Source organism: Bombyx mandarina, chromosome 22, assembly GCF_030267445.1.
Source record: "Bombyx mandarina strain Sakado chromosome 22, ASM3026744v2".
NCBI classification, from domain to species: domain Eukaryota; kingdom Metazoa; phylum Arthropoda; class Insecta; order Lepidoptera; family Bombycidae; genus Bombyx; species Bombyx mandarina.
Window position 1 is genome coordinate 6,129,932 of NC_143228.1, and position 25,888 is coordinate 6,155,819.

The following is a 25,888-nucleotide window of genomic DNA, read 5'->3' on the forward strand; positions in this document are numbered from 1 at the left end:
GAGCATCGGTATCGCAGGATCCGACAGATGCATGACCACGACCACTCTGTCAAGAGTGTACGAATAGGAAGAAGAATACATAAGCTTAGGTTGTCGATTGCTTACAGTAATCGATCTACAACGATGCCTTTTATTACGAGTCTGGATGTAATTTTTTGGGAACACAAGAGATAATTTTATCTTTGTACCGTTGAATGAAAATCTTTTCATATTCCAATATTTTGAATCCTTCATGATATTTTTTGAAACGGAAGTAGTCTTTTGTTTTAATTAAGCTATGAATTGTTTAGGAAGAGCTTACGTAATATAATTGTGAGATTATCCAGTGATGTTCACGCGTGCGCATCCTAGTGAAGCGATCGTCGTGAATGATGTACAGGTGAGCGCCCCTCACATAGCAACTGGGGGTACAACTGTTTATATATAGACAACTGTCAGCTATATATTCCCGTCTTTACGCAATCCCGACCTTGGATATGTACAAGTTTACTTCTATTTAAGAATTGTATGAAGATTTTCGAGTTTTGATTTTAATTAGTGGCCGTACAATTGCATGGTGCCGACTCTGGGTTTGTTTGATCATGGCCCGGGATTTGATCTTGCTGGTATGTTCTTTATAGATAATTAAATGTGCACAGATCACAATTAAAGTTTATTTTGCAGTAAACATTTATTTTTAACCTTTAAACGTAAAAAGATCAATAATTTGATTAATTCTTAAAAAAATAATTATATAACAAACTATACAAAAGTATTTGGACTGTTTAATTTTCAGATCCTGTTTGCAAACCTCTTAACGATATTTTGTCAAGAAGAAACCGCTCAAGGATCAACAGAAGATCAACAAAAAGATGACGTGAGTAATACATTAATTTAAAAAACTTGTTCAAATGAAAAACATAATTAAATAAATGCCTACAGTACTAATTATCGATGAAACTGTAAACAATATATTTTTATCATTTGTAACTTGTCACCATGTGTATGTATGTTTGTATTTTTTTGCGAATATTGCAGAAAAACGGTTTCATATGTTGTTTTGTAAAACATGTCATTTTCATTTTTTTTTTTGGTTAGTTAAATTTAATTTTATGTATCCATCCATATACGTCGGATTGAAACCAGTTTGTATTTACATAAATCTACAACACGCGAGTTTCACTATCAACGGTGGCATTGCACGCGAAATGACGCGTTCAATAATTGTCCGCGTTGAAATTATAATTGAAACCTTCATTACCGACTTGTTCAATCTTTTTAATTCGAATTTTAAATACAGTAAGTACTGTAAGTGTTACGTTCAATTACTAAAGGAAAGCTAAAGTATGTAGTTTGATAATAATAGTTGAATGATATGAGGATAATTGAAGTTTTACATTATTAACATATATACGGTCAGATAAGCTCACGGCTTATCTGAGCGTCCCCGAATCCCATATACCACCATTATAGCCGCTGCTCGCTTTGACTTCAACATTCAAATGCTAATTACAACTTATTGAATATTTATACTCTAAGCGGAAATTACAAGTCCTTTTGCAAAGGGACGTATAACTCCATAAATGTTTTTTAAAAAATAAATCTCTGATTTACTCGCAACTCCTAAGACAATGTAACGAACAGATGAACTTCCAAACAATGTTTTGGGTTTATATATTGCTTAGTATTTTCTAGCTTCAAGCAAGTTTAGAAAGTAAATTGCTATTCAACTGAAAACACGAGTCATACTGCGCCAGATGACAGCGTAGATAGAGAAATCGATACGAATTAAAGTAATTTTAAAACGTACGGTGCTGATACGAATCAGTTATTAAGCTCTCGGGATTGCGACTTTTTGTTGTTTCGTGATCACTATTACTGGCTCCATAACAACTAGTCTCGCTTCAAAGTTAATATAGTAACCAGACAATCTTTTAACGTAAATAATAAAAAGAAATAAAATCCAATCGATATTTTTTTAGTTTAAAGTAACTTAGACAATGTTAATTCGTAGCTGACATTTTTTGACTTTTCTTTAAAAAAAGATGTGTGGTCTCGTGGGACAGGAACGAAGTTCCTTATTATAAAAATATTAATTTTAAGTTCTATTCAAGGTATAAAGAAATTAATTATTCGGGTATACATTTTTTATTAGGATTTTTTTTATTGATAAAATAAAAAACGAACTACTTTACAAATTTATCAACTTTATTTTATTCACAATGATTTATTAAAAATATATAATAAAAATATGTTATTTTTTGTATGTTATTACAAAGTTAAGTCGTACACTGTGTGCATTACTAATAAAAATCTTACGTTACGGACGTTTTTTCCCGGTTAGGGTACCCCTCTGAATCGTCCCATAAGGAACTTCGTTCCAAAAGGTCAAAATGATAAACATACTCTTATACACTTGTGAAAATAATCATCCAGGTTTGCAGCAATAGTACAAAAAGCTAGTTATATTATTTATTACATTATATTTTGAAGTTAAATTCATTTAAAAGAATTGCTTAAATTAAAATTTCACATTCACTTTTGTCATATACATTTTGATATGTGCATACAGCAACGGAAACGTAACGAAAGTGAATCTGTCATTGACATTAAGCAGAGTGCGATGCTCCTTCGTGCATTATTACTCATCTTGAACTTGAAAGAATAAGTTACGTTATAGCAATGCTTGTAGATATGTTGATTTTTCCTGTTTATGTGCAGTCGTGATTGTAATTAACATTACTAATATCTGCTAAATAGAGTACGATTTTTCGAGTCGTTTTATTATTTTAGGATTAACAATCTTCTTCTCTTGATAATCAGCTAATTGGCATATAATATAATAGTTAGTTGTTTTTATCATTTAAATTGTTAGAGTGAAATTACTTTAAATAGCTCGGCTCGAATAAGACGTTTGCTTGAACAAAGATAACAGAGTAAGCAAATGTTTGTATTCAATTCAGTTTCACTAATTTGTATGGTCTTGTTTACGGACAGTAAGTTATTAGATACAACATTGAGCAACTAGTCGTGATAGAGATTGGTGAATTCAGCACGCGTTACATTTGACGGGCAGGCTGACATTTATACACTCACTTTAACCGACCGCAATTACTTTCATACCAATGTTATGGAAACTATTAAAACCTTCGTTACTAATACAGAATAGTAAAATATAATGCACAAGCATGCAACGAACTGTCACAATGTATAAAATACCAAATTACTGCACGCAAGCTATCGCTTCATACATTACACGTTGTCTCATTATTTTACAAAACGTTAAGCTATAATAAGTGGTTGAATAAAAAATTGGATTGATGGATTAATGTTTATCGGTAATAACGTTTTCTTGTCCTAGGGAAAACTGAGTTATTCGTTCAGCTACGGCGTGGCAGATGCTCGAACTGGAGACGTGAAAGCAGTGTGGGAGGCCAAAGAAGGTGACACTGTCAAAGGTTCGATTCGAAAAGCTACATAGGAAATATATAATGCGTATTGATTTTCTCGAGGTTATTATAATTGAACATTTTAATCTATTATTACAGGTCAATACAGCGTCTTAGAAGCAGACGGTTCAACAAGAACAGTCGAATACTCAGCAGGTCCAAATTCTGGTTTTAATGCAATAGTTAGCAATGAAAATGGTTTCCTTCCCACAAACGAAATTGAAAGTAAGAAAACCGGGAGAAGCCTTATCGAAGACAAGACTATGAGAGACTATGGCAACTATTATGATTTTCCTGAAGACCCCGATGATGAATATTACGAAAAGAAAAAAACGAAACGTCCTTTAGAGAGAGAACGTTCTAAAAACAAAAAACCTAGGTACCCTTTTGATTTGGAACCCAGTGAATATACACACAGTATTAGCATTAAACATCCTCGCGATGAAGCTTCAGAAAGCGAAGCCCACAGTCATTTCGGTTACAGTTTCGACCCGAACTGCAAAACCAAACCAAAAAAAGGAAGCCATGATACCAATTCATATTCCAATGTGGTAGATCTAGAGACGAATCCGAAATATCCTTTATATTCTCCAGATTATTTTCGTGATAAGCATCCTGACTCTTCAAGTAATTATGACTTTGAAAAATTAAAGCCATTTAGTAGTTACAGGCCCCACAAATACGAGGAAATAACATTGAAACCTTCTTTTTCGACAAGATATACGAGCCCTGTTATTCCTGATTTAGCGTATTCGAGTGAAAAAATGTATCCTGATGATATTCCGTTGCGGCCCAAGAAGAAACATAGGCCTCACAAAATACCAGAATCCCATTTTGGTGATGATTTAGATGACTATGTCTTAGTTCCAAAAAAGAAGTATAAGCCCCCAAGGCTGGTAGAGCCACACGATTTTAGACCAGAACCTGAAGATGACTACGAACGGCCCCACCGTGGAAACAGTTTCGATGATATACATGACGATCGACATCGGCATCCACCGAGAGGACCTCAAACGGAAATAGTTCGGAAAATCGTGAAGAAACGACGTCCGGTTATTAATTTATTAGATGTGTTTGACATTTAAATAACTTTCCAAATTATTAAATTAGAAGAAAAAAATAAGCTATTTGCCTAAGTGAAAAAATAGTGTTTGCCAGTAATCCTTCAACAATGATTTTTAATGACCGCCAAAGCCCAATTCTAAATTCTCATTTTTTTTAACGTGTACACAATTATTATATTATGTTTTAGAAAATAGAATAAATAATTTATAATTCCAAATGCATCTTATGTTATGACGAACTATCCATATACTTATTAGTTTTAAAATACGATAAATTCATTAATTTTCATCTACCATGGAAAGTGATCTGATACTGCTTGATGTAATCCATTAATATTTTTTTAATTATAAAATCCGAGATCGCAGTAGGATTTCCCCACAGTACTAGAAGCACTGCGTTATTCATAGTGTTTTTAGCCTCAAAGAGTCATTGTACCGTGCGTGGTAAAGAGGTCTTAAATACAATCCGTCTCTGGAACAATCTTCCTTCATTAGTGTATCCGGGTATGTCGTGAGGCTTGCAAAGTTATCTTAGCTAAATGCGGCCTCTGTCATGAGACATGAACTACAGAAATGATTTACCATTAGGTGCAAAAACCACAGCAAACGTTTCCAAGGTTCCTTAAGACAAGCTAATAGATATTTAAAATGGCGTACTATTTATTAATGATTCGTCATTAGCTTCACTTCGATTGTTAGCAAATAATGATTTTGCCACATCCCTTGCGAAATATATAGCTCCAGATATTTAACCATTACATTTTTGCGTTTAAAAATTAAACAGCCGTCATTATGTATGCAGTGCGGGTTGCGCAAAACGATCTCACAATGATAGTGAAAGTCTAAAGCGAAACTGGAGCGAGTGGGAGTGTCCAAGTGTATTACGCCGCAAGGACGTTTTGTTATATTTGTGAACACGCAACCGGTACCGATAGTTCATTAATTAATTGGGTTATCGATGTGTAGATAAACATGGGTAAATTTACTGAGGGCCCGATGAAGGTTACATTGGCAAGGTTGTACTTTTTCATTTTTAACGAAAGAAGGTTTTCAATATAATGTTTATTAAGTACTATGTTACTTTCTTATGGTACAGTTTTTACCTTGACAAGTTAATTGCCGTAAAATCAGCTCCAAGCATCCGTATATTCGTTTTGATAATTTTTTTAATTTTTTTAAAAAGTTATCCATTTGGAAAAACTAGATAGTGGCTTTTAACATTAAAAATTATATAATAGTATGTAACAAACTTGGAATTCTTATTAATGGTAATAGCGAGCCCACTACGTGTTCTTGGTATACTATTTTCCGCTCCAGTTTGTATGATACTTTTTTTATTAAGATGCCGGCCGATATTAAGCGGCTTCTTGTTGTTGAAGGCTTTATGATCTGGCAACGAGATATTTAAGCCAAGTCTAATTTTTTCTCATTTTGTGACATAAAAAATGATATAAAGCAAAATGAGATGAAGTTGATTAATTTGAGACTTTAATTGATCGGGATAAAGTTAAATTAAACGAAATGAGATGGGATGAAATATATTATGTCTAAAATGATGGTTATTTACTGGAACTTTTAGGAAAGGGTCCCAAAAGCTACGTCCATCAACTTGTCCACCAACCACCAACACCCTTTTTCCACAGCAGCTTGGCTCTGCCCCTGGCATTGCCGAAATCCATGGGTGAAGGTGACCACTTACCGTCAGGTGGGCCGTATGCTGGTCTGTGTATAAGGGCAATAAAAAAAACATAAAAAAAATCCCACGACTTCCTGCCATCTGTTTCCCCGAAAAAGTCCATTTTGAGTATCAAAACTTGAATTTCGGTGCCAATTTTGAAACATAAGGTAATAATAATAATAATAATAAATATTTACTAACAATCACGCCACGTTAACTGGTCCCGTGATAAGTTCGTAAAGAACTTGTGTTACAAGTATCGGATAACGGAAATAAATGTAAGATTTTTTATTATACACATACATATATTTAATATACATCCATAACCCTGGAAAAGACATTTATATTTATCATACAAATATCTTCCCTTGGCGGGATTCGAACCCACGACCCCCGTATGTAGTGACCATGTCACTTACCACTACACCAGACGGCCTTTAGAAGGTAAGATGTTACTGGATATTTTTTTTACCTACTTAACCGTTAGCAGACTCGAAAAGCTATTCTGGCTACACCCTTACTAGTGGACAAGCTCACGGAGTAATTCTGAAAGAATTTGCTAGCATCTGTAAAAGCACGCCTTCGCCGAATGTACCACTGGATCGGAATCATGAACCACCCAGAAGATCCAGCGAAAAACTCAATGAGTTGTGTTTATGGATTAGGTTGCACATTTTATTCGAATAATGCCTTTCCCACTAAATTATAGCCTTAGACAGTTAGTAATAGAAAATTTGTAACGGGATTCATAATTTCGTCGTCCCACTTGCAATTAAGATAAGAGTTACTAGAACTAGCGGAAGTAAGATTGGAAAATAGAACTGATTACAGATGAATCATGATGAAGCAATTGAACCTAATAGTTAGAGGAGGCTAGCATCACATACATCGCTGATTTGCTATACACAAGTAACTCACATTCACACGTCGACGACACGACTGTCTACTATTCTAGTAGAAATAAGTCCCTAATCGCGAAGAAGCTTCAGAGCGCAGCCCTAGCCCTAGGACAGTGGTTCCGAAAATGGCGCATAGACATCAACCCAGCGAAAAGTACTGCGGTGCTATTTCAGAGGGGAAGCTCCACACGGATTTCCTCCCGGATTAGGAGGAGGAATCTCACACCCCCGATTACTCTCTTTAGACAACCCATACCCTGGGCCAGGAAGGTCAAGTACCTGGGCGTTACCCTGGATGCATCGATGACATTCCGCCCGTATATAAAATCAGTCCGTGACCGTGCCGCGTTTATTCTCGGTAGACTGGTACCCCATGATCTGTAAGCGGAGTAAAATGTCCCTTCGGAACAAGGTGACACTTTACAAAACTTGCATAAGGCCCGTCATGACTTACGCGAGTGTGGTGTTCGCTCACGCGGCCCGCACACACATAGACACCCTCCAATCCCTACAATCCCGCTTTTGCAGGTTAGCTGTCGGGGCTCCGTGGTTCGTGAGGAACGTTGACCTACACGACGACCTGGGCCTCGAATCAATTCGGAAATACATGAAGTCAGCGTCGGAACGATACTTCGATAAGGCTATGCGTCATAATAATCGCCTTATCGTTGCCGCCGCTGACTACTCCCCGAATCCTGATCATGCAGGAGCCAGTCACCGTCGACGCCCTAGACACGTCCTTACGGATCCATCAGATCCAATAACCTTTGCATTAGATGCCTTCAGCTCTAATACTAGGGGCAGGCTTAGGGACCCCGGTAACCGTACTCGTCGAACTCGACAAAGAGGTCGACGTGCAACCTAACCCATGCATCAGCCCGCTGAGTTTCTCGCCGGATCTTCTCAGCGGGTCGCGATTCCGATCCGGTAGTAGATTCACTCGCGAAACAATTGCTCTTGAGTTGTTAGGTCTCCTTCGGAGGCGCTCGGGCAGTTGTTAGCAAATCCCACCCCTCTTGGCTGAGCCTTTGCTCGCCCACCTGTCCTGGTGAAACTGGAAAGGCCTTCGGGCCACCAGTAAACTTTCAATCATAAAAAAAAAAAAAAAAAATCACACGTATTACTATACTTACACATCTCCTTTATATGTAGTGCTTAATATATACCAGAATAAGCCTAATAATTTAATTATATTTCTATTTTATAGATATTTATTTATTTAGACTTCAAGATACTGCACAGAAACTTTCGAGAAGAATAGAAAAATAAAGTCATCGGTTATCATTACATTTTGTTCAATTGAACACGCATTCCACGAACATTCACCGGTGGGCGCGGCCATGACACCGCCTGCATTGTCGCAATGTCTCGCATGCAGATCTACAATACAATCGAATACAGAATGTTTAATTATGGAAATACATTTAAAAGAGGTTCTAAATTATACGAAAGCTCGCGATTATATCTGATAACAGTTAAAGAGAAGAGAAAACGTTTACTGATGAGGCTTGTTCAATAAAGGAAAAAAAATCTGGACAAAGAACTTCCTCGAATCTGTTATCGGTTCTATTTCGAAAGGATAGATGGATGGTTCCAATTGAAATTCAGACTCGATCTCATGTCTCAGGGTGGACTGCTGGACAAGCTGTGGTGTTAATGGGTTTTTGGGTATAAGTTCATGGAATTTAACGTCGAGTGGGATACGAAATCGTATGACAGTTACAAGAACTTAGTACCTACAAAAAAAGTATATAATTTTATAATAAAAGCTCTGGATATGGCATCTAATTGTAATTTTGAACATAATTATGTCACGCATAATTAATTATGAATAGTACGGAGTGTGAGCACTCCCGGGTATTCTCTAATTACTCAAGCTTAGATTTTAAGGGTCGAGAAAAACCTTTGAATATAATAATAATAAAATCATTTCATCATAAATATCGACTTTTACTTAAATATATAACTATACTACTTGGAATCTACTGCCTACCGACTACTTTTATTACATGTATGTATAGGGTCTACTGGTTTTGGGCAGCTTAGCTGTGATCTTAGCATTACTAATGTCAATGAGTGAAGATTTGATGTTGCAAAAAACCTCGCTCAATATCGCAAAAGTCATTCTTTAAGCCTTTTCTCTTTCGTAAACGAATAGTTGATAATTTGCGTGACCATGTCGTGATGTGTGTGGTTCTCTTTTGAGAGAAGTGTAAAATTTTAATTAACCATGAATATATCTAATGTTATTGGATTCATGACAGCTAAAGTTAATTTAAGTATACGTATGAATGTTAAAATTCCCGCTGGGACCGGGTCAGTTAATATGCATTAACCAAATGCATTGCGAAAAAGCAACCATTGACGGATGACCGCTTTTCTTGAAGCAAACTACTGCTGATATTGAGTTGATTGATAGCTCCCTTTAGGCGAATTCTGGATAGTCGATCGATTATTGATTTGGTTTTCCGTGGGATTAAGGTAAAATGTACTTCGTGTGAAACGCATCGTCAAACATCCAACCTTAATTCAACCATCAAGCCATAGTTGAATGCTGTCTCATATGAGGCTCGAACGCAGCATGTTGAGCGACGTAGGGTTTTAGTTTATTCACCTCCGACATGCATGACCTACCCCCAACAAGTGAGCGGAAGTTTGCGAGTTTCGCCTAACCGAAAGAAATGACTTAATATATCAACCAATTTAGACCAACTTTGTTTTTCAGTTGCAATACAACATTAAATCTAAATTTATTTCATACCTTTTGTTCTTTGTTATGCTATGTATCCCATTCAAATCCGTTCGAACTACCTCAAGAACTAACTCTATCAGAAAAGTAGCATTTGAAAACTGAAAAGTTCAGTGAAAGATAAACGTAAAGTAAGATAAAAAGTATTAAAATCACTTTTACGACTTAATCACGCTTACATCCATGATCGCGAACACGAAATCTTTAAGATATCGGAAGTGCCGAAAACAATAAATTGAAAATATAATAATTGAAAGATTAAACCGTAAAAGTATTTTTATTATAGGTCTACAACTCGTGGAAATCGAAGAAGATACTACTACAAAAAGTATTTTGTTTAAAGCGGGCATTTTTGTTAGTCATTTTTCATTACAGGAATTATTTTCCTCTACGTCTGTCTTAATTGTAAGGCTCTATGTTTCTTCAATAACTTAAAAACCGTGAGAAACCTTCGAAGAACCATTTGAAGAACTTAAGAACCTAAGGACCATTTGCTTTGGGAGTTTTGGGATCTCAGAAGCTCCGAAACATAGGTCCACTGACTATCTTGATATATAAAATCTAAATTAAATTACTTTGGAATGTCAGGAGTTAATAAACTTTTATCTAAGCGTTTCCTGTATATTATTACGTTCCCTGTTCGCGCCCACGTTTCCCTAATCCTTTTAAGTTAATTTCTAAATCCTCTTTCTCAAACTGATTCATTCAAACATAATTAAAGTAGACCTAATTTATGTACCACAAAAAAATTTGCCGTGTGACTCGTCTGGCTTTAAAGGCCATAAAAAAGAAAATGCGTCATTTTGATTTATTTTTATATCTTGTTAATTTTCATGTTAATGTCTATCAATCAGCTTTATTAATGACGTTTTCGTTCTTTAGATAGTGGCTTTTACTGCTGTCATAAATCAATTCAGCACCTCACTTAAATTAATCAGAAAAAAATATTAGGCATTTTTTATTATTACCACTATGTAAATTTAACTAGAACCACGTGCTTGAAGCAATTCTGTGTATCAATCACATTTTATTGGTAATTTGATTTATCAAATACATTAGAGTGTTAATCATTAGAGTAGGTTTTAACTTAAGCCGTAGGCTTTTATTTCACATAATTTCAATTGTTTCCCTAAATAGAACTATTCTAGAAAAAATATTCCGTTTTTGGACTAATAATGAACACAGCAAAACCTAACCAGACTTCACGAATTCAAATTTTATAAAAACATTTCTTTGGGGAGCAAGCTTACTTTAGATAGATGAGGTCACGTCATACTTGATGTCAGGTGGCTAGCGAAGCCAACAGATTTGACTACCACTAATACCTACTTAGACAGAAAATAAAATCTATACAGCATGATCACTTCGTGCCTACGAGAGCCTTCTTTCTAGGGATTTAATAATTATAGTAAAAAAGTAAAATATGAAGAAATACTGCTACTACGGACAGCAGAGAGGGTTATGTGAGCAAATAGTTCGAGGAAGCCATGCTCGCACTTTTAACTTTTGATCAAGAATTGAATGTTTAAATCATTTATTGTAAAAGTTTACAAATTTTCCCAATACATTCAATTTGAAAAAAAAAAAAAAATATGAAAAAAATATTTAAGGCAAAATTTACATAAAACAAATTCAAAATTCGTATTTAAAACTAGACACGTTGAATGATTAAGTAGAACTAATTAGAATGTCATGTTTAAATGGATAAAGCCAGTGGCGGCCGTAGCTATATCATTTTGTTTTGACGTTTAATAAGTTAATTATATATTTAGATTAATTACTTATTTTTGAATGCCGCCCCTAGGCAAGGCAATGCCAAGGTTTTCTGCATAATTTTATACTATAATACAAACCTTGTTAGAGGAAACATGTAATAGTAATCAAAAAATACCTTATAGGAGCTCATTCAAAATTTCAATAAATTACATATAATATATGTTAAGTACATCCATGTTTGTTTAACTTTTAATGAGCAAAAAAAGTTTTGGTGCGTAGAATATACCCCTTACGAACTATTATTATCTTGTCAAGGATTTAACAAACAGTAACAAAATAATAGGTACTCTATTGATGTACGAGTTCAAAGCACAACTCAATGTTATCCTTTCGAGTAATCTTGTTACAAGATTACGTAGGTGGAATCCTGCGCCCACATATGAAATAATAGCATTTCGTAAGGAAGCATGAGCGGTACTAGAATTTAGTTTATTTAGTTTTCAATAACAACAACAGCACTTACCATATTAACGGTAAATGAGGTAATAGAAAAATTGCTATGCGGTCTACTAACTAGATGATTATGCTGTTTGATTATTGTATTCAATGTCAATGCGAAAGTAGAGATTTGTCTTTTATTTCATAGTAATTTCGTGAACGTACAGTAGCAATTAAATTTACGTAACGATAAAATATTATTATCTAATTTACAAAACCATTCAGCCACATCACAAAATATACATATATAATATGGCAAAATACTAGGTCCGATGTTCGACTGCGGCATGCTCGGAGACTTCAGAGGTTAATGACACGAGATGAGTCACGCAGGCAATTGACATCTGCGATCTGAGACAACGTGGTAGACGTTCACGCCTTAATTAGTGATCATTTGCGCTGCGGCGATTCGATTCGTTGAATGAAAATGTGCTTGGATGTCGCTTATTTTGTTTGCGATATAGTCAAAGATCATAGTGAAGTCGCACCTTAAGTGAATTCACACTGGTTTCGGTCAAATATAATTATATTCCATGGCCAACTGAATTCTATTAATGCTATATTTAGATTACTGTTATTATTTTTGGTAATATGGAGGCTGAATGATGATACGTACAAAAATGACAGTATTTACAATAATAAAGTGTGTACCAAACGTAACGTATGGATTGAATTCATTAAATCATCTGATGTAGGCTGTCTATTCTGATCACCAAAATGAGAGATTACCAAAAAATGTCTCTTGAAGCAATTGAATTGTTTCACCAACTGTATGGAACGTGACACCGTCTTGTTGAAGTTACAAATTGGTGACATCAATAGTGTCGAGTTTCGGCAGAAAGAACTGTGTTATCACGTAGCGGTATTTACTACCACAGTTACTGCTTAACCAGTGTCATCTAGTCCAATAATGCCTCCAGCCAAGCACCAAACAGTAACACGTTCTGAGTGCATTTGTTTTTCGAAATATATTTACTGGTGGTAGGACCTCTTGTGAGTCCGCGCGGTTGGGTACCACCACCCTGCCTATTTCTGCCGTGAAGCAGTAACGCGTTTCGGTTTAAAGGGTGGGGCAGCCGTTGTAACTATACGTGATTGGTGGGTGGCGCATTTACGTTGTGGACGTCTATGGGCTCCAGTAACCACTTGACACCAGGTGGGCTGTGAGCTCGTCCACCCATCTAAGCAATAAAAAAAAAGTTTTTGTCCGAGCTCCAAATACCGCAGTTTTCGCGATTAACAACGCCATCAAAGTGCAAATGTGCTTCATCGCTTATGATGATTTTGCTACAAAAATCAGCATTCCTCGGACTCGGTGTTTATGGTCATTAGGTTTCATTTGTTGTGTTAATTGAATTTTGTAAGCATGGAGACACTGATCTTTTGAAAGTAGCCTAACTTCAAATTTGCAAGCCTTGTCCACGATGCCGAATTGATGTGCCGCTTTCGATGGACCGCTTCCTAATGACGTTAGAATATCTTGTTTTTGGACCACTCTTTGTGGACTCCACGCATCGTCTTTTTTGAATAACTTGCTTGTTAAAGTAGATATAAATTTGTAATTAGTCTACACACATTTCATAGATACTGATATAAAAGTAGTTTACAAACTGCTGTCATAGTCTCATATTTTGAAGATTTCTTTATAGTTATTATCTCTGTCTAATTTTTAGCAACGGCTTCAGTCCTCAAGTGGCCCATACAAATTATAATAATTTTACTGAGTTTATTGACGTTCCAGATTATTCCAGGATCTGTGATCGATCCTTCAGGTTGACTGACCCCGACCCTGGGACTTTATTAAAATAAGAGAATTCTATAAATGGTTACATTTTCGTAAATTTCCATTTTTGTGTAATTAAGAACAAATCGATACTAGATCGATCGGAATTCGTTAATTTCAAGTTTTAATTACGAAAAATTAATGTTAAGTGCACATTATTCCAAAAATCAAGAGACCCAGTTCAACAAATCTATATTTTGTCCAAATCAAGACAGCTATTACAATAAAAAGGTAATAATTACACATATCTGAGTTATTGAAAGTTGCTTTATCCACTAAATTAACCGGTAAGAAACCCTACAGTCCTTGACACAATTTTAATTCAAACCGCCAGTTCGAAATACAATACGGTAATAAAATTTGCTGTTGTTTTAACTTTAGCCGGTAACATAAAATTGAATGTAAATAATTTATGTTGTCAAGACCATATAAAATTATATGGCGGTTAATATCTACATGTTCACCTGATGCAGTTTCTCGATTGAACTAAATATCAGACTAATGTGGATATCCTTATTTTATTTTTATTTTTGTGTTTTCTTTAATTTTTTATGTTATTTCTAATAAACATAGTATTACTTCAATTCATTATTTACTAATTATAAACGGAACTTTCATCGTATAATCCTAAAAACATTAGGGCAAAAACGATTGATATTAAAATTTGGTAATATCAAGTTATAGCGTACACTAAATTATTAATTTTATAGATTAATTATTTTCTTAGGATTTAACGATACACGCAATGAAAACTACTCATATGGCTTAATCGTACTTTTACTGAATTCTGTCCAAACTTTTGCATGCTTTGCGGTTTTAGATGGTAATTAAAAAAACATTTAAATGTCTACGATTAACCCCATATTTATCTAAGACCACGAATATCTTACGACAGTTAAGTTAAAGTTTATGATGTAAATATTAATTAGCATTTATAATTCTTTGGTTAAAAAAAAAATACCAAGATTATCTACAATATTCCGGCTGTCTATGTTACTTGCGGTAACGCCCACTAGATATATGTGACATAGTATTTTAGTTCGCATACGGCACACTAGGGACTAGCTGGCTATCTATAGGACATAGCAACCTGTATAAAAGGCTCAGGTATCTCACATTTAGGCACAGAACAAGCCCTAGTTCTAAGAGAGACGTACTGTTCTATAACTTTACTTTTGTATCTTAATCTTAAGTGTTTTTACACTGAGAAAATGTTCGGAAAGGTAATTTACTAAGATTTGTGTTAAAAATGCTCTACGCAGTGGTTAAAGTTCTTTTGAATGGGATAATTGCCAGGGCCCTTCGAGTGCTGAACTGTCTTAATAATCTTCATACACAGCAATGTATAAAGTGCTAGTTTTATTATAATTATGTGGTATTTATTGAAAGTGCTATAAATTATGGGACAGTTAAAGCGTAAAAAAAATCACTAATTGTTTAAGAAATTAATTTGTAACGTTGTGTGCCTTTTATTCTTTTTTTTTTTTTTTTTTATAACAACTAAGAGGCAAACGAGCAAGATGGGTCACCTGATGGTAAGTGATTCACCGCCGCCCACGGTCACCAGCGTTTGCGCCAGTGCGTTGCCTACCCTTCAGATAAGAATATGCTCTTTTCTTGAATGCTTACTATTAAATTTGCAATTCAACGCGTCATAAATTTATGGTAAGTGATCACCATCGCCCATGGACATCAGCAATTCCAGGTTCATAGCCTAAGTCACTATGTGGTGTATAAACTATCTCTTTGAAAAACGAATTAAACCTTTTGTTCGTTTTTTGTATCAAAGAATGACAAAATGACAAACACATTTGTTGAATACATATTATTATGATAAGAATAACAATGTTAATATTATTTTCATCACCGAAAGCTACTTAATGTTTATAGCCCAGTTTTTACTTTTTTTTTATTGTCTCACTCTATCAAGGTTTATGTATATTTATAAAATTATTATCAAGAAGGCTAATATTTTTAATATAATCAACTATTTTCTTATTATAGTAATTTGGTTTTTTCGAGCCTCAGAAGATAGTTTAACAATCTCTTCTGTACATTAAAAATTGTAAGAAAAAGGTGTATGCGTAGACTATCCGAATCGTTAGATTGGAAAATGAACAAAATAATAACGATACTCAAATTTCTTTTTTCTTTCTTTCTTTTAATATGATTATTAAAGGATGACAAAAACAAAAAAAAATTATAACAAATTAAACGGTATTTTAATTTCAGGTGGTGGTTTTGTGCGTCCTAGTCGCAGTTGCTCGTGCTGGATTGATAGCTCCACACGGGGCTTTGTCATCGCAGAGTATCGTGCTAGGCACGCCCGCTATTGCGCACGGATATGCCGCCCCAGCCATTGCCGCCCCGGCTTACGGTTACGGCTTAGGTATGAAAAGGGTAACTGTTCGTTATTAGTCGTTGTTTGCTATGCGAAATAAGACATCAGGTTTGAAAGTCGTTGGAGACTATGCTCCGAGTTTCTCTACAGGATCGAGCTAGGAATGATTTTTGTAAGAGAACCATGATAACCGACATAGCCTGAAGATTGTGCGGTGGGAACGATAGTGGGCAGGGAAATTGCTCGAGAACAGACGGACGCTGGGATTAAAAAGTTCTAGAGTTGCAACCAATTGGACATTATCACAAACCTTCGGTGTAGCTGAGTCCTGCCAACTCCAGAGTCCAGACAACTATAGTACTAGCAGTAGATGGGACCCTATACCTACCCGCCTGACATTGAGTGGTTTTCAAATATACCACAATGCCTACCTTGAGTAAAAATGTCGAAGTCTCGTTACTATTGTACACTTGTTCCACCCTTCAAACAACTAGGAACATACAAATAGAAATTATCTCTAAATCATTAAGAATTTATATGCTTATTTCTGCCGTGAAGCAGTAATGCGTTTTGGTTTGAAGGATGGGGCAGCCGTTGTAACTATAGTGAGGCCTTAGAACTTATATCTCAAGGTGGGTGGCGGATTTACGTTCTAGATGTCTGTGGGATCCAGTAACCACTCAACAACCAGGTGGGCTGTGATCTTGTCCACCAATTTAAGCAATAAAAAAAAACTAATCTTATAAGAATAAATTTAATATTAATCTTCTTCTTCTTATAAATAAAAATGAATTGCTGTTCGTTAGTCTCGCTAAAACTCGAGAACGGCTGGACCGATTTGGCTAATTTTGGTCTTGAATTATTTTTGGAAGTCCAGAGAAGGTTTAAAATGTAGGCAAATATGAAAATGCTCGGAAGTAAATAAAAATACCAATTTCGTTTTTCCTTTGTCATGTGTCCCCCGTCGAACGGATTCCTTTTGTTTGTTTGAAGTTTATTTTATACAAAAGCTTAGATATTTTATTTATAGATTGAGGCACTACGAAGTCTGCCGGGTCAGCTAGTAGTGTATAAAATTTATAATTTACAGGACACAGCGCGGTCGTTGCACACGCAGCGCCGGTGCTGCGAGCGCCCTTGGCGTCGCTGGCGCACGCAGCCGCCCCTGTTGAAATTTATGTAAGAATTTTGTTTTTTTGCTATGACATGTCCCTCTTCAAACGAGGATTGTGGAGACTACTTAACGGTAAGCTTGGCACTGGCATTGCTGATGTCCATAGGCGACGGTAACCAGTCACCATCAGATGGGCCGTACGCTCGTCTGTCTATAAGGGAAATAAAACAAAAAAAGTAATCGGTATTTAATTAATTATACTTTTTTTTGTGTTATGAATATCGAAAACACATGTAAGAAAAAAGTACATGTTGACCTTAATACCAAATTTCTTACACAAAGATTCTATTTGTAATATTTCAAAGAATATGTTTAAATAGTTCATCTTCAGCATAAACAACATTCACTTTGTGGTGATTACCTCAAATGGAATTAATTTAACTTATCAAAAAATACTAAAGCATAATACATTCATATTGTTACATGCGTCACGCCGGTAAGAGTAACGATATTCTGCTACACCCTTAAAATATTTTACTTGACCTACTTAGGTGGGCTAAATGGAAGAAAGAATAGAAAGCAAGTATTTAACATTCCTTTCTATTAAACATTTAACCTCTTAATGGTTTTGCAAATAGCCAGATGGTATTGTAAAGAACTGACTCGCATAACAAAAGCCTCCTTGCATAATGCTACCTCAGCTGTGGATTGTGACCTTTACGGAGCACTTTTATTCGGATTATCTTCCTCAATTCATTCCTGTTCTCTGCGCAGGAGATAGTGACACTAATTTGACCGGACCAGCATGGTCTTGCGCTCCCTTGGCCTCTTTCCTTCCATTCTGTCGGTAATGAGTAGTGGAATCTGGTGGAGTTCAGTGGTGGAAAGTCTTTAGGAGACGCATAGTTCTTCCAGGATTGATACGTTGGTCCGGTGTTTCGTCCAAAGAATTTGCATAATCTTCCTCCAGCACCATATCTCAAACAAGTGTACCCGACTTCGTCGATAACAAAAGCAAAGGGGCCTATATTCATAATATGAACTTGCAATACATTTCAGTCCCACCCCCGCTACCAATTTAACTATGGAGTCACCGACGGTCACACAGGCGATCAGAAGAGCCAGTGGGAAGCGCGTGATGGCGACGTCGTGAAGGGACAGTACTCTCTGGTCGAGCCTGATGGCACCGTCCGTACTGTCGACTATTCTGCTGATGACCACAACGGGTAAGTACCAGACGATTTCCACATATATATGTGGTATATGTTGTATACTAAATCTTATATATAATATTCTCGTGTCATAATGTTAGTTACCAATTCCGGGTCAGTTAGTATTATATAGATCTCAAATTTTAAATAGCACAATATTAGATTTGAAATTTGTTTTTTTTATGACGGTGAAATTAGGCGAAAAAACATGACAGTTCACATTAATGAGTTTCAGAGTAACAATCGCTTTCGATCGATCATACTCGAACCGAATAAGCGCGGCACGCGTGACCGAATTAAACATAATAATTCAATGAATCTTACTGGAAATGCCTACATGTAGTAGCAACCACATTTTCTTCATTAAGCTAATTGTTTTTCACACAACAAAATAAACCTGTAATGCAATTTTAGATAGTCTGTAATAGTTCACGCGTTGCCGAAATTATATTAATGCATTTATTATAATTTGAATAAACTATCCTTAAACACCTTAATATATATCCCCTAAAAATCAAAAAATGGACACTCCTATATTTAATTGGTGGCTTAACATTCAACATAACAAGGATACTGAAATTTCATTAAATAACTTATAATACACTCATGCTCAGACGCATTACACACAGAGGGTACATTAATACACTCATTTCAATATTTTTTGTTAATTGTAATATTTTAAGCTCACATATTGTCACTTTTATGCAATTCATAAATATCAGTTAAATTTTTGTCAAGTATGTAGTTTTGTATTTTTTTGTATCTGAAGTAAAGCTGTTGTATTCTTTGTACGAGGAGCACTGTTGCTTGAGATACAGGTTTTATCACCTAGTTCAAGTACAGATGCAATTTTTTTTTAATGCTTTTCTGGGTGGACGACCTCACAGCCCACCTGGTGGTAAGCTGTTACTGGAGCCCATTGACATCTATAACGTAAATACGCCACCCACCTTGAGATATAAGTTCTAAGGTCTCAAGTATAGTTACAACGGCTGCCCCATCCTTCAAACCGAAACGCATTACTGCTTCACGGCAGAAATAGACAGGGTGGTGGTACCTACCCACGCGGACTCACAAGAGGTCCTACCACCAGTATTATGATTGTATTTCCACTTCAATGTTCACAATAATTAAATAACATAAATAAATCCTATCCCTAGCTTCAATGCGGTTGTAAGCAGACACGGGCACGCCAGTCATCCTGCAGCCCACGTGGTGGCTGCCCCAGCTCACGGACACTACCTCGGCTAGACCAAGACTACAACATACTACGATGACTATTTATTTGCAACTTAGCTTAAGCGATGGAAGGCATGACGCGCTGGAAAGGACTGACCATTCGATTTTCATTCATTAAAAACTTAACCGAAACTTTTGTTTATATAAAATGTTTGATAACTATTGTATTATATTTTGTACGTAGATTTTAAGGTTGTTATCTGTAAAATTATGACTTGTCGAGTATATATTATAATGTCAGCGGGGCTTGTGGAAGGTGTTTGAAAGGAAATATAATATTCTCATATAAAAAAATATTTTATGTTTTCTTAAAATGTTCGTTCGAACATCAATGTCGATTTGATATTTTTTATTTTTTTAGAAACAAACAAAAACCAGATAATGCAAGCGGTGTGCCATTACGTAGTGTACATATATTTGAAAATGGATAATAGATTAGAATACTAGATTTTGCCCGCGTCTCCGTCCGCGTGGCATACAGTTACTTTGGCATAACGCTAAATTTTTCCATTCACTTCATTTACGTCGAAAGTGAAAATATTTTTGAATTATAGAATGCTACGGAGCTATTTAAATCCCTATTTTGAAACATTATTTATTGTTGCTCAACTTGTATTGGTCTTACCATGATATTATATAACCTATAGCCTTTCTCAATAAATGGGCTATCTAGCACTGAAATAATTTTTCAAATCGGACCAGTAGTTCCTGAGATTAGGGCGTTCAAACAAACAAATAAACTCTTCAGCTTTATAATCTATACTTAAAAATGAATTGCAGTTCGTTAGTCTCGCTAAAACTCGAGAAAGGCCCGACCGATTTGGCTAATTTTGGTCTTGAATTATTTGTGGAAGTCCAGAGAAGGTTTAAAAGGTAGACAAATATGAAAATTCCTTTTGTTTGTTTTATGTTTATTTTATACAAAAGTTTAGGTCTTTTATTTATCGATTGAGGCACTACGAAGTCTGTCTCATTTTTATATTATTATTTATTACATTTTTTTTTTGTTATTTGAATAACCACATAAAAAAAATTACATTCTGGTTTAATTTAACTTAAAGAATATTTAAAGTAACAGTGTTGGTCAAAAGAAGCTTGTGCACGCTGCACATTGTGTAATTAATGAAAAAACCTGTTAAAGCTTAACCTGAAATTCGAGGGAATAATCATGTGGCTCAATTTAATGCGTAACACAACATTGACCGACCGATGAAAGAATTTTCATTTTATGTAAATAGTATAAAAGAATGCGACAGTTTGGATTATTATCATTCGATTGCAACGTGCAGAAGAACTTATACAAATAAAATGTTCCCTAAAGTAAGTTAGCAAAAATGTATAAAAATATTCATAAACGTATTTATTTTTTGGGTGTCGTAGGTACTATCTTATGTGCTGTATTATCTCTTTCAATGATAAGTGTAACTTTGATTGGTTCTTTTAGTTATCATCTACAGTCATCCGATTTGAGATTCTGATTATATCGGGCAGACAGAATGACTGAACTACTGAACACATCTTGTGCTAAAATTAAAATATTAAACAGTCTGTTATTTCACTAATACATTAACTCTACCCCGCCGCTGACTACTCCCCGAATCCTGATCACGCAGGAGCCAGTCACCATCGACGCCCTAGACACGTCCTTACAGATCCATCAAATCCAATAACCTTTGCATTAGACGCCTTCAGCTCTAACACTAGGATCAGGCTAAGGGACCTCGGTAACCGTACTCGTCGAACTCGACAAAGAGTTCGCCGTGCGACCTAACCCATGATCAGCTCGCTGAGTTTCTCGCCGGACCTTCTCAGCGGGTCGCGATTCCGATCCGGTAGTAGATTCATTCGCGAAGCAGCTACTCTTGAGCTGTTAGGTCTCCTTCGGAGGCGCTCGGGTAGCTGTTAGCAAATCCCACCCCTCCTGGCTGAGCCTTTGCTCACCCACCTGTCCTGGTGAAACTGGAAAGGCCTCCGGGCCACCAGTAATCTTTCAATTATAAAAAAAAAACATTAACTCTAATTGTACCTTTGTTTTTTAATTGCGCATTTTATGAGAATATTTCTAATTACTCATGCCATTCATCTCATGTAAATTATTTCCAAGAGCGAACCTAATCTTCCTGGCAATAGCATGTTCAGCTATTTTTTAAATTATTCTGTTTATTAGTAATAGGGTGTGTTGTAAGCCCACACGGGTAAGTAACCACAACTTTACCTATTTTTACCGAAAAAGCAGTCTTGCGTTCCGATTTTAAATATTTTTCATTTTCTTTACTGCTTTGCATTTTTTTTTCTTTGTGGATGAATGAGCTAAATGCCTGGTGGTGTAAAATGGCTATCGAAGACCATAGAGTCATTACCGTGTAAATGTCGCCAGCCACCTAAAGACTTACTTTCACATCTTACAGCTCTATTCTTCGCGGCAACGGTATCCTGATCGTATATATTATTCTGCCTAGATCTCCCCCTAATATCTAACTTCGGAAGTATAAAAAACGGCAAGCGTGGCTTATTTTTGCCGCGAAGACATCATTCGCTCTAGCCTGAAGTTAGCCTCTGTATTCTCAACGCCCCGGTTAATTGCTTACTTACAAAAGGGCCACGAACCCTATTGCGCATCTACGATGGTAGTAAAAGATAGAAAAAATATGTTTCATAACTAATTAGACACAAGTTCTATCTTTTTTTTTTCCAACAGATCATCGTCCTAACTCTCTCGCTAACACTTGTACTGACAGTTGTGAGTACCCAAGAGCATCACGGCTACAATCATGGCCATAAACACCATCACGCTGTTTCATCCCAGTCTATTATTAGACACGATGTGACTCATAGTCATGGGAATGAAGGTCAATCCTACCATGTTGTACCAGTAGCAGCGCATCATGGAGCTCCGACTATACACGCTGCACCCGTGCTCGTGCATCACCATGAACACGCGCCAGTACATCATGGAGACCAGCCTCACCATGAAGATTATGATGTAAGTACGTTTTGCTAGTCGAGCACGTTGTGACGTCACCCCCCCTTTTAAAAGGTCTCGTAGTGGCCTAAGGGATATGACTTCCGGTGCATTCGTATCTTGCGATGCACCAATGTTCGAATCCCGCAGGCAAGTATCAATTTTGCTAATGAAGTACGTACTTAATAAAATATGAAACATCGTGTAATAAAATCAATCACGCAAAATTATAATTTGCGTAATTACTGACACCGCACGGGTACGTACCATCACCCTGTCTATTTATGCCGTGAAGCAGTAATGCGTTTCGTTTTAAAAACTGAGAGCTTAGAACTGAGATCTCAAGGTAGGTGGCGGCATTTATGTTGTAGATGTCTGTGTGCTTCATTAACCACAGCCGTGAGCGCGTACCCACCTAAGCAATAAAAATAAAAACTTAATTTACTTATTGCTCTGCTTTTCAAGGCGCACCCCAAATATGCATTTGAATACAAAATCGAAGACCCTCACACTGGGGACCTGAAGAGCCAGCACGAGACTCGTGACGGTGATGTCGTGAAGGGCTACTACTCTCTGCATGAAGCTGATGGATCTATCCGTGTTGTGGAATACTCCGCCGACAAGCACAATGGGTAATTAATTCTATTATACTAACAAAACAAAATTCGAACATCAAATGCGACCGAAGTCTCTAGCTAGACACAACTTAATACAAGTCTGAACTATATTTTTTGAAGTAAACGATAGTGAAAATCTTAATACACAATATCTGGTATTATTTTATAGAAATGGAGTATCCTTCTAAAAACTCTATTGAATTGTTAGTGTCATTGCAATTCAATTTTGTAGGCGGAACACGTTCATTTTGGTTTTGTAAGTTTTTTTTAAATTTTAAATTAGTCTGTGATAATAAAAAAAAGATAAAATGCGTTAAAACTGTAAACGTTGGTCAATTATGAAAAAGAGGACTTAAAAAATATCCGAATACTAAAGTTTAAAATGCCTAAAGTTTACAACCCAGTAAATTTAGCGGATTTTTTTAAATTTTCCGCGTACCATAACTACGTATGTTACCAAATGGTTTTTTACATTAATTTATTAATAAAAACTACTTATTAAACAAAATAAACTCAATCTATATGTATTTTTATCAAATTCGGTAGGCAGTAAAATGCATAGATATTATGACAATATAATTGCTACCATTCAGCATTGATATATAAAGTTCGGTGTCTTAACAACATTTCCTACAGATCGGATTTACATATCTACATATAAGGTATCTACCCTCGTAGGGTGACAATATACTCTGCCGTTATACTATTAATACTGTTGCATTTACAATTATTATTGTCCATACTCGTTGTCGTGGCCTAAAGGATAAGACGTCCGGTGCATTCGTGTTGAGCGATGCACCGGTGTTCGAATCTCAGGCGGGTACCAATTTTGTAACTATATTTGTGACCTTAGAACCATATATCTCAAGGTGGGTGGCGCATTTACGTTGTAGATGTCTATGGGCTCCAGTAACCACTTAACACCAGGTGGGCTGTGAACTCGTCCAACCATCTAAGCAATAAATAAAAAAACTTCGATAGAGATAGACAAAACATAAAAAAGAAACAAACACTACCTTGTAAATTTATTACATAGCCTTTGTAGATTTTAAAACATGTAATTTTTTTTTTTTTTGTAAATTCATTTACAAAGTTGTTACACTACAACTACTGTTGGTTCTCAAATAGAATTTGTTTTGTTTCAGTTTCAACGCAGTCGTCAAGCACACTGCTCCGACAAAGCATGCCGAGCCTGTTCAACAGTACTACCATCATTAAAAACGTTTTTATCTTAGCTGTGGCCTAGAATAGCAACCACCCTAACCTTTACCATGAGTGTCGTAAAGACGATTAAGGCCCGTAATATCTGTTGTGGCTTAAAACAACGATTAACAAAACTTAGTTCAATTTGATTCAAAATTAAAATTCGATCGTAGTATCAATACGAAAACAAAACACAGCTTAGCTGAGCTAACTACGACTAAGATTTTTCGCTCCATCCATTCTTTTATTTAAATGGTGAATCGTTTATGAAAAAAAAAAATATTTTTTTTTTTAACTAGAAACGATATTGCTAGCAAGCTCAGAGAGCCTATATGACAATTTAATCCATAATAAATAACAAACTGATATTGAAAATAATTCGATGAAGAAGAAAATTTGGTTCAAGCTAGCCAAAGAATTCAATAGTTTGTTTTTATTTACTTAAGCCAAGCACAATGCAATTTTGGACATGAGTTTACAGATTTGTCTATTTACTAAATTGGACACAAAAAAACAGCTGTTTATTTCGAGTGGCCATTTTGAAAAGAACAATTCCCCAATCTTAGGTTTAATCGCTCCCTCATGACCGCTTAACCTTTGAGATAGTTCAAACTCCAAAGGGGAGTTTAACTATGATTGAAATTTCGAGTTAATCGTCAGTGACCGCTTGAAACTTCGATTTTAGCTTAAGCTGCTGATTGGTATTACGGGCCTAAGGGATGCCGCAAAACAATCGTGCATTCCGGTTTGACGGATGGAACACCCGCAGCTGTTATAAAATACAATTGGTAATTCGACCTCATTGCATTGGCGTTGGCGTTGTTAAGTTTATACGATCCGGTAACCACTTAAAATTAGGTGGACCATGAGCTCGTTCACTCATCTACGCAATAAAATAAAAATATCTCTCAAAAACACACACTCTTATGGTTTTGTTATGTTATTATCATAGTTAATAAACTGTCTAGTCTAATTAATCGAATATTTGTGTTTATTTTACTTGACCGAATCATCTAACCAATCGCATTGCTTGTGTCGATTTTATAAACTCAATCTGTTTGCAAAACAGATCTGTCTTTAGTAATTATTAACACAAAACAATTTAAAATAAAGTTGCAAAAAATGATCTAGTCAATTTTTCTTTTGTATTTGTAGCTTACCAATTCCCAAAGTTACACAGGAAAGGAAAGGAACAAAAAAAAGAAAAAAAATACATGTCTTCATAACTCGCCGTGGATGATATACATATTTTTTTTAATTACCTGAAAGTAGTCAAATTTTTCTTTAAAATCGCAGTTGAGGGCAAACTTCATGGGTATCATATTGACGATGAAAAAGTTATGTGTCATAAGTAACTAGAACATGAGCTAAGCTCGTATTCTATTT

General features: G+C 35.7%; 3 protein-coding genes across 3 annotated transcripts; all 3 read left to right on the plus strand.

Moving 5' to 3' along the window:
* Positions 1 to 471: 471 nt before the first annotated feature.
* Positions 472 to 4,688, plus strand: CPR125 (cuticular protein RR-2 motif 125). Its single transcript, XM_028174393.2, has 4 exons — positions 472 to 605; positions 776 to 856; positions 3,341 to 3,437; positions 3,528 to 4,688. The coding sequence occupies exons 1-4, from the start codon at positions 582 to 584 to the stop codon at positions 4,511 to 4,513; spliced, it is 1,188 nt and encodes a 395-aa protein (XP_028030194.2). The 5' UTR covers positions 472 to 581; the 3' UTR covers positions 4,514 to 4,688.
* A 10,264-nt stretch (positions 4,689 to 14,952) lies between these two features.
* LOC114243033 (cuticle protein 19) lies at positions 14,953 to 20,016 on the plus strand. Its single transcript, XM_028174396.2, has 5 exons — positions 14,953 to 15,038; positions 16,048 to 16,204; positions 17,247 to 17,335; positions 18,330 to 18,496; positions 19,642 to 20,016. The coding sequence occupies exons 1-5, from the start codon at positions 15,027 to 15,029 to the stop codon at positions 19,730 to 19,732; spliced, it is 516 nt and encodes a 171-aa protein (XP_028030197.2). The 5' UTR covers positions 14,953 to 15,026; the 3' UTR covers positions 19,733 to 20,016.
* Positions 20,017 to 20,963: 947 nt separating this feature from the next.
* On the plus strand, positions 20,964 to 25,484 carry CPR124 (cuticular protein RR-2 motif 124). Its single transcript, XM_028174397.2, has 4 exons — positions 20,964 to 21,040; positions 22,419 to 22,703; positions 23,148 to 23,314; positions 24,445 to 25,484. The coding sequence occupies exons 1-4, from the start codon at positions 21,029 to 21,031 to the stop codon at positions 24,515 to 24,517; spliced, it is 537 nt and encodes a 178-aa protein (XP_028030198.2). The 5' UTR covers positions 20,964 to 21,028; the 3' UTR covers positions 24,518 to 25,484.
* The last annotated feature ends 404 nt before the right edge of the window (positions 25,485 to 25,888 follow it).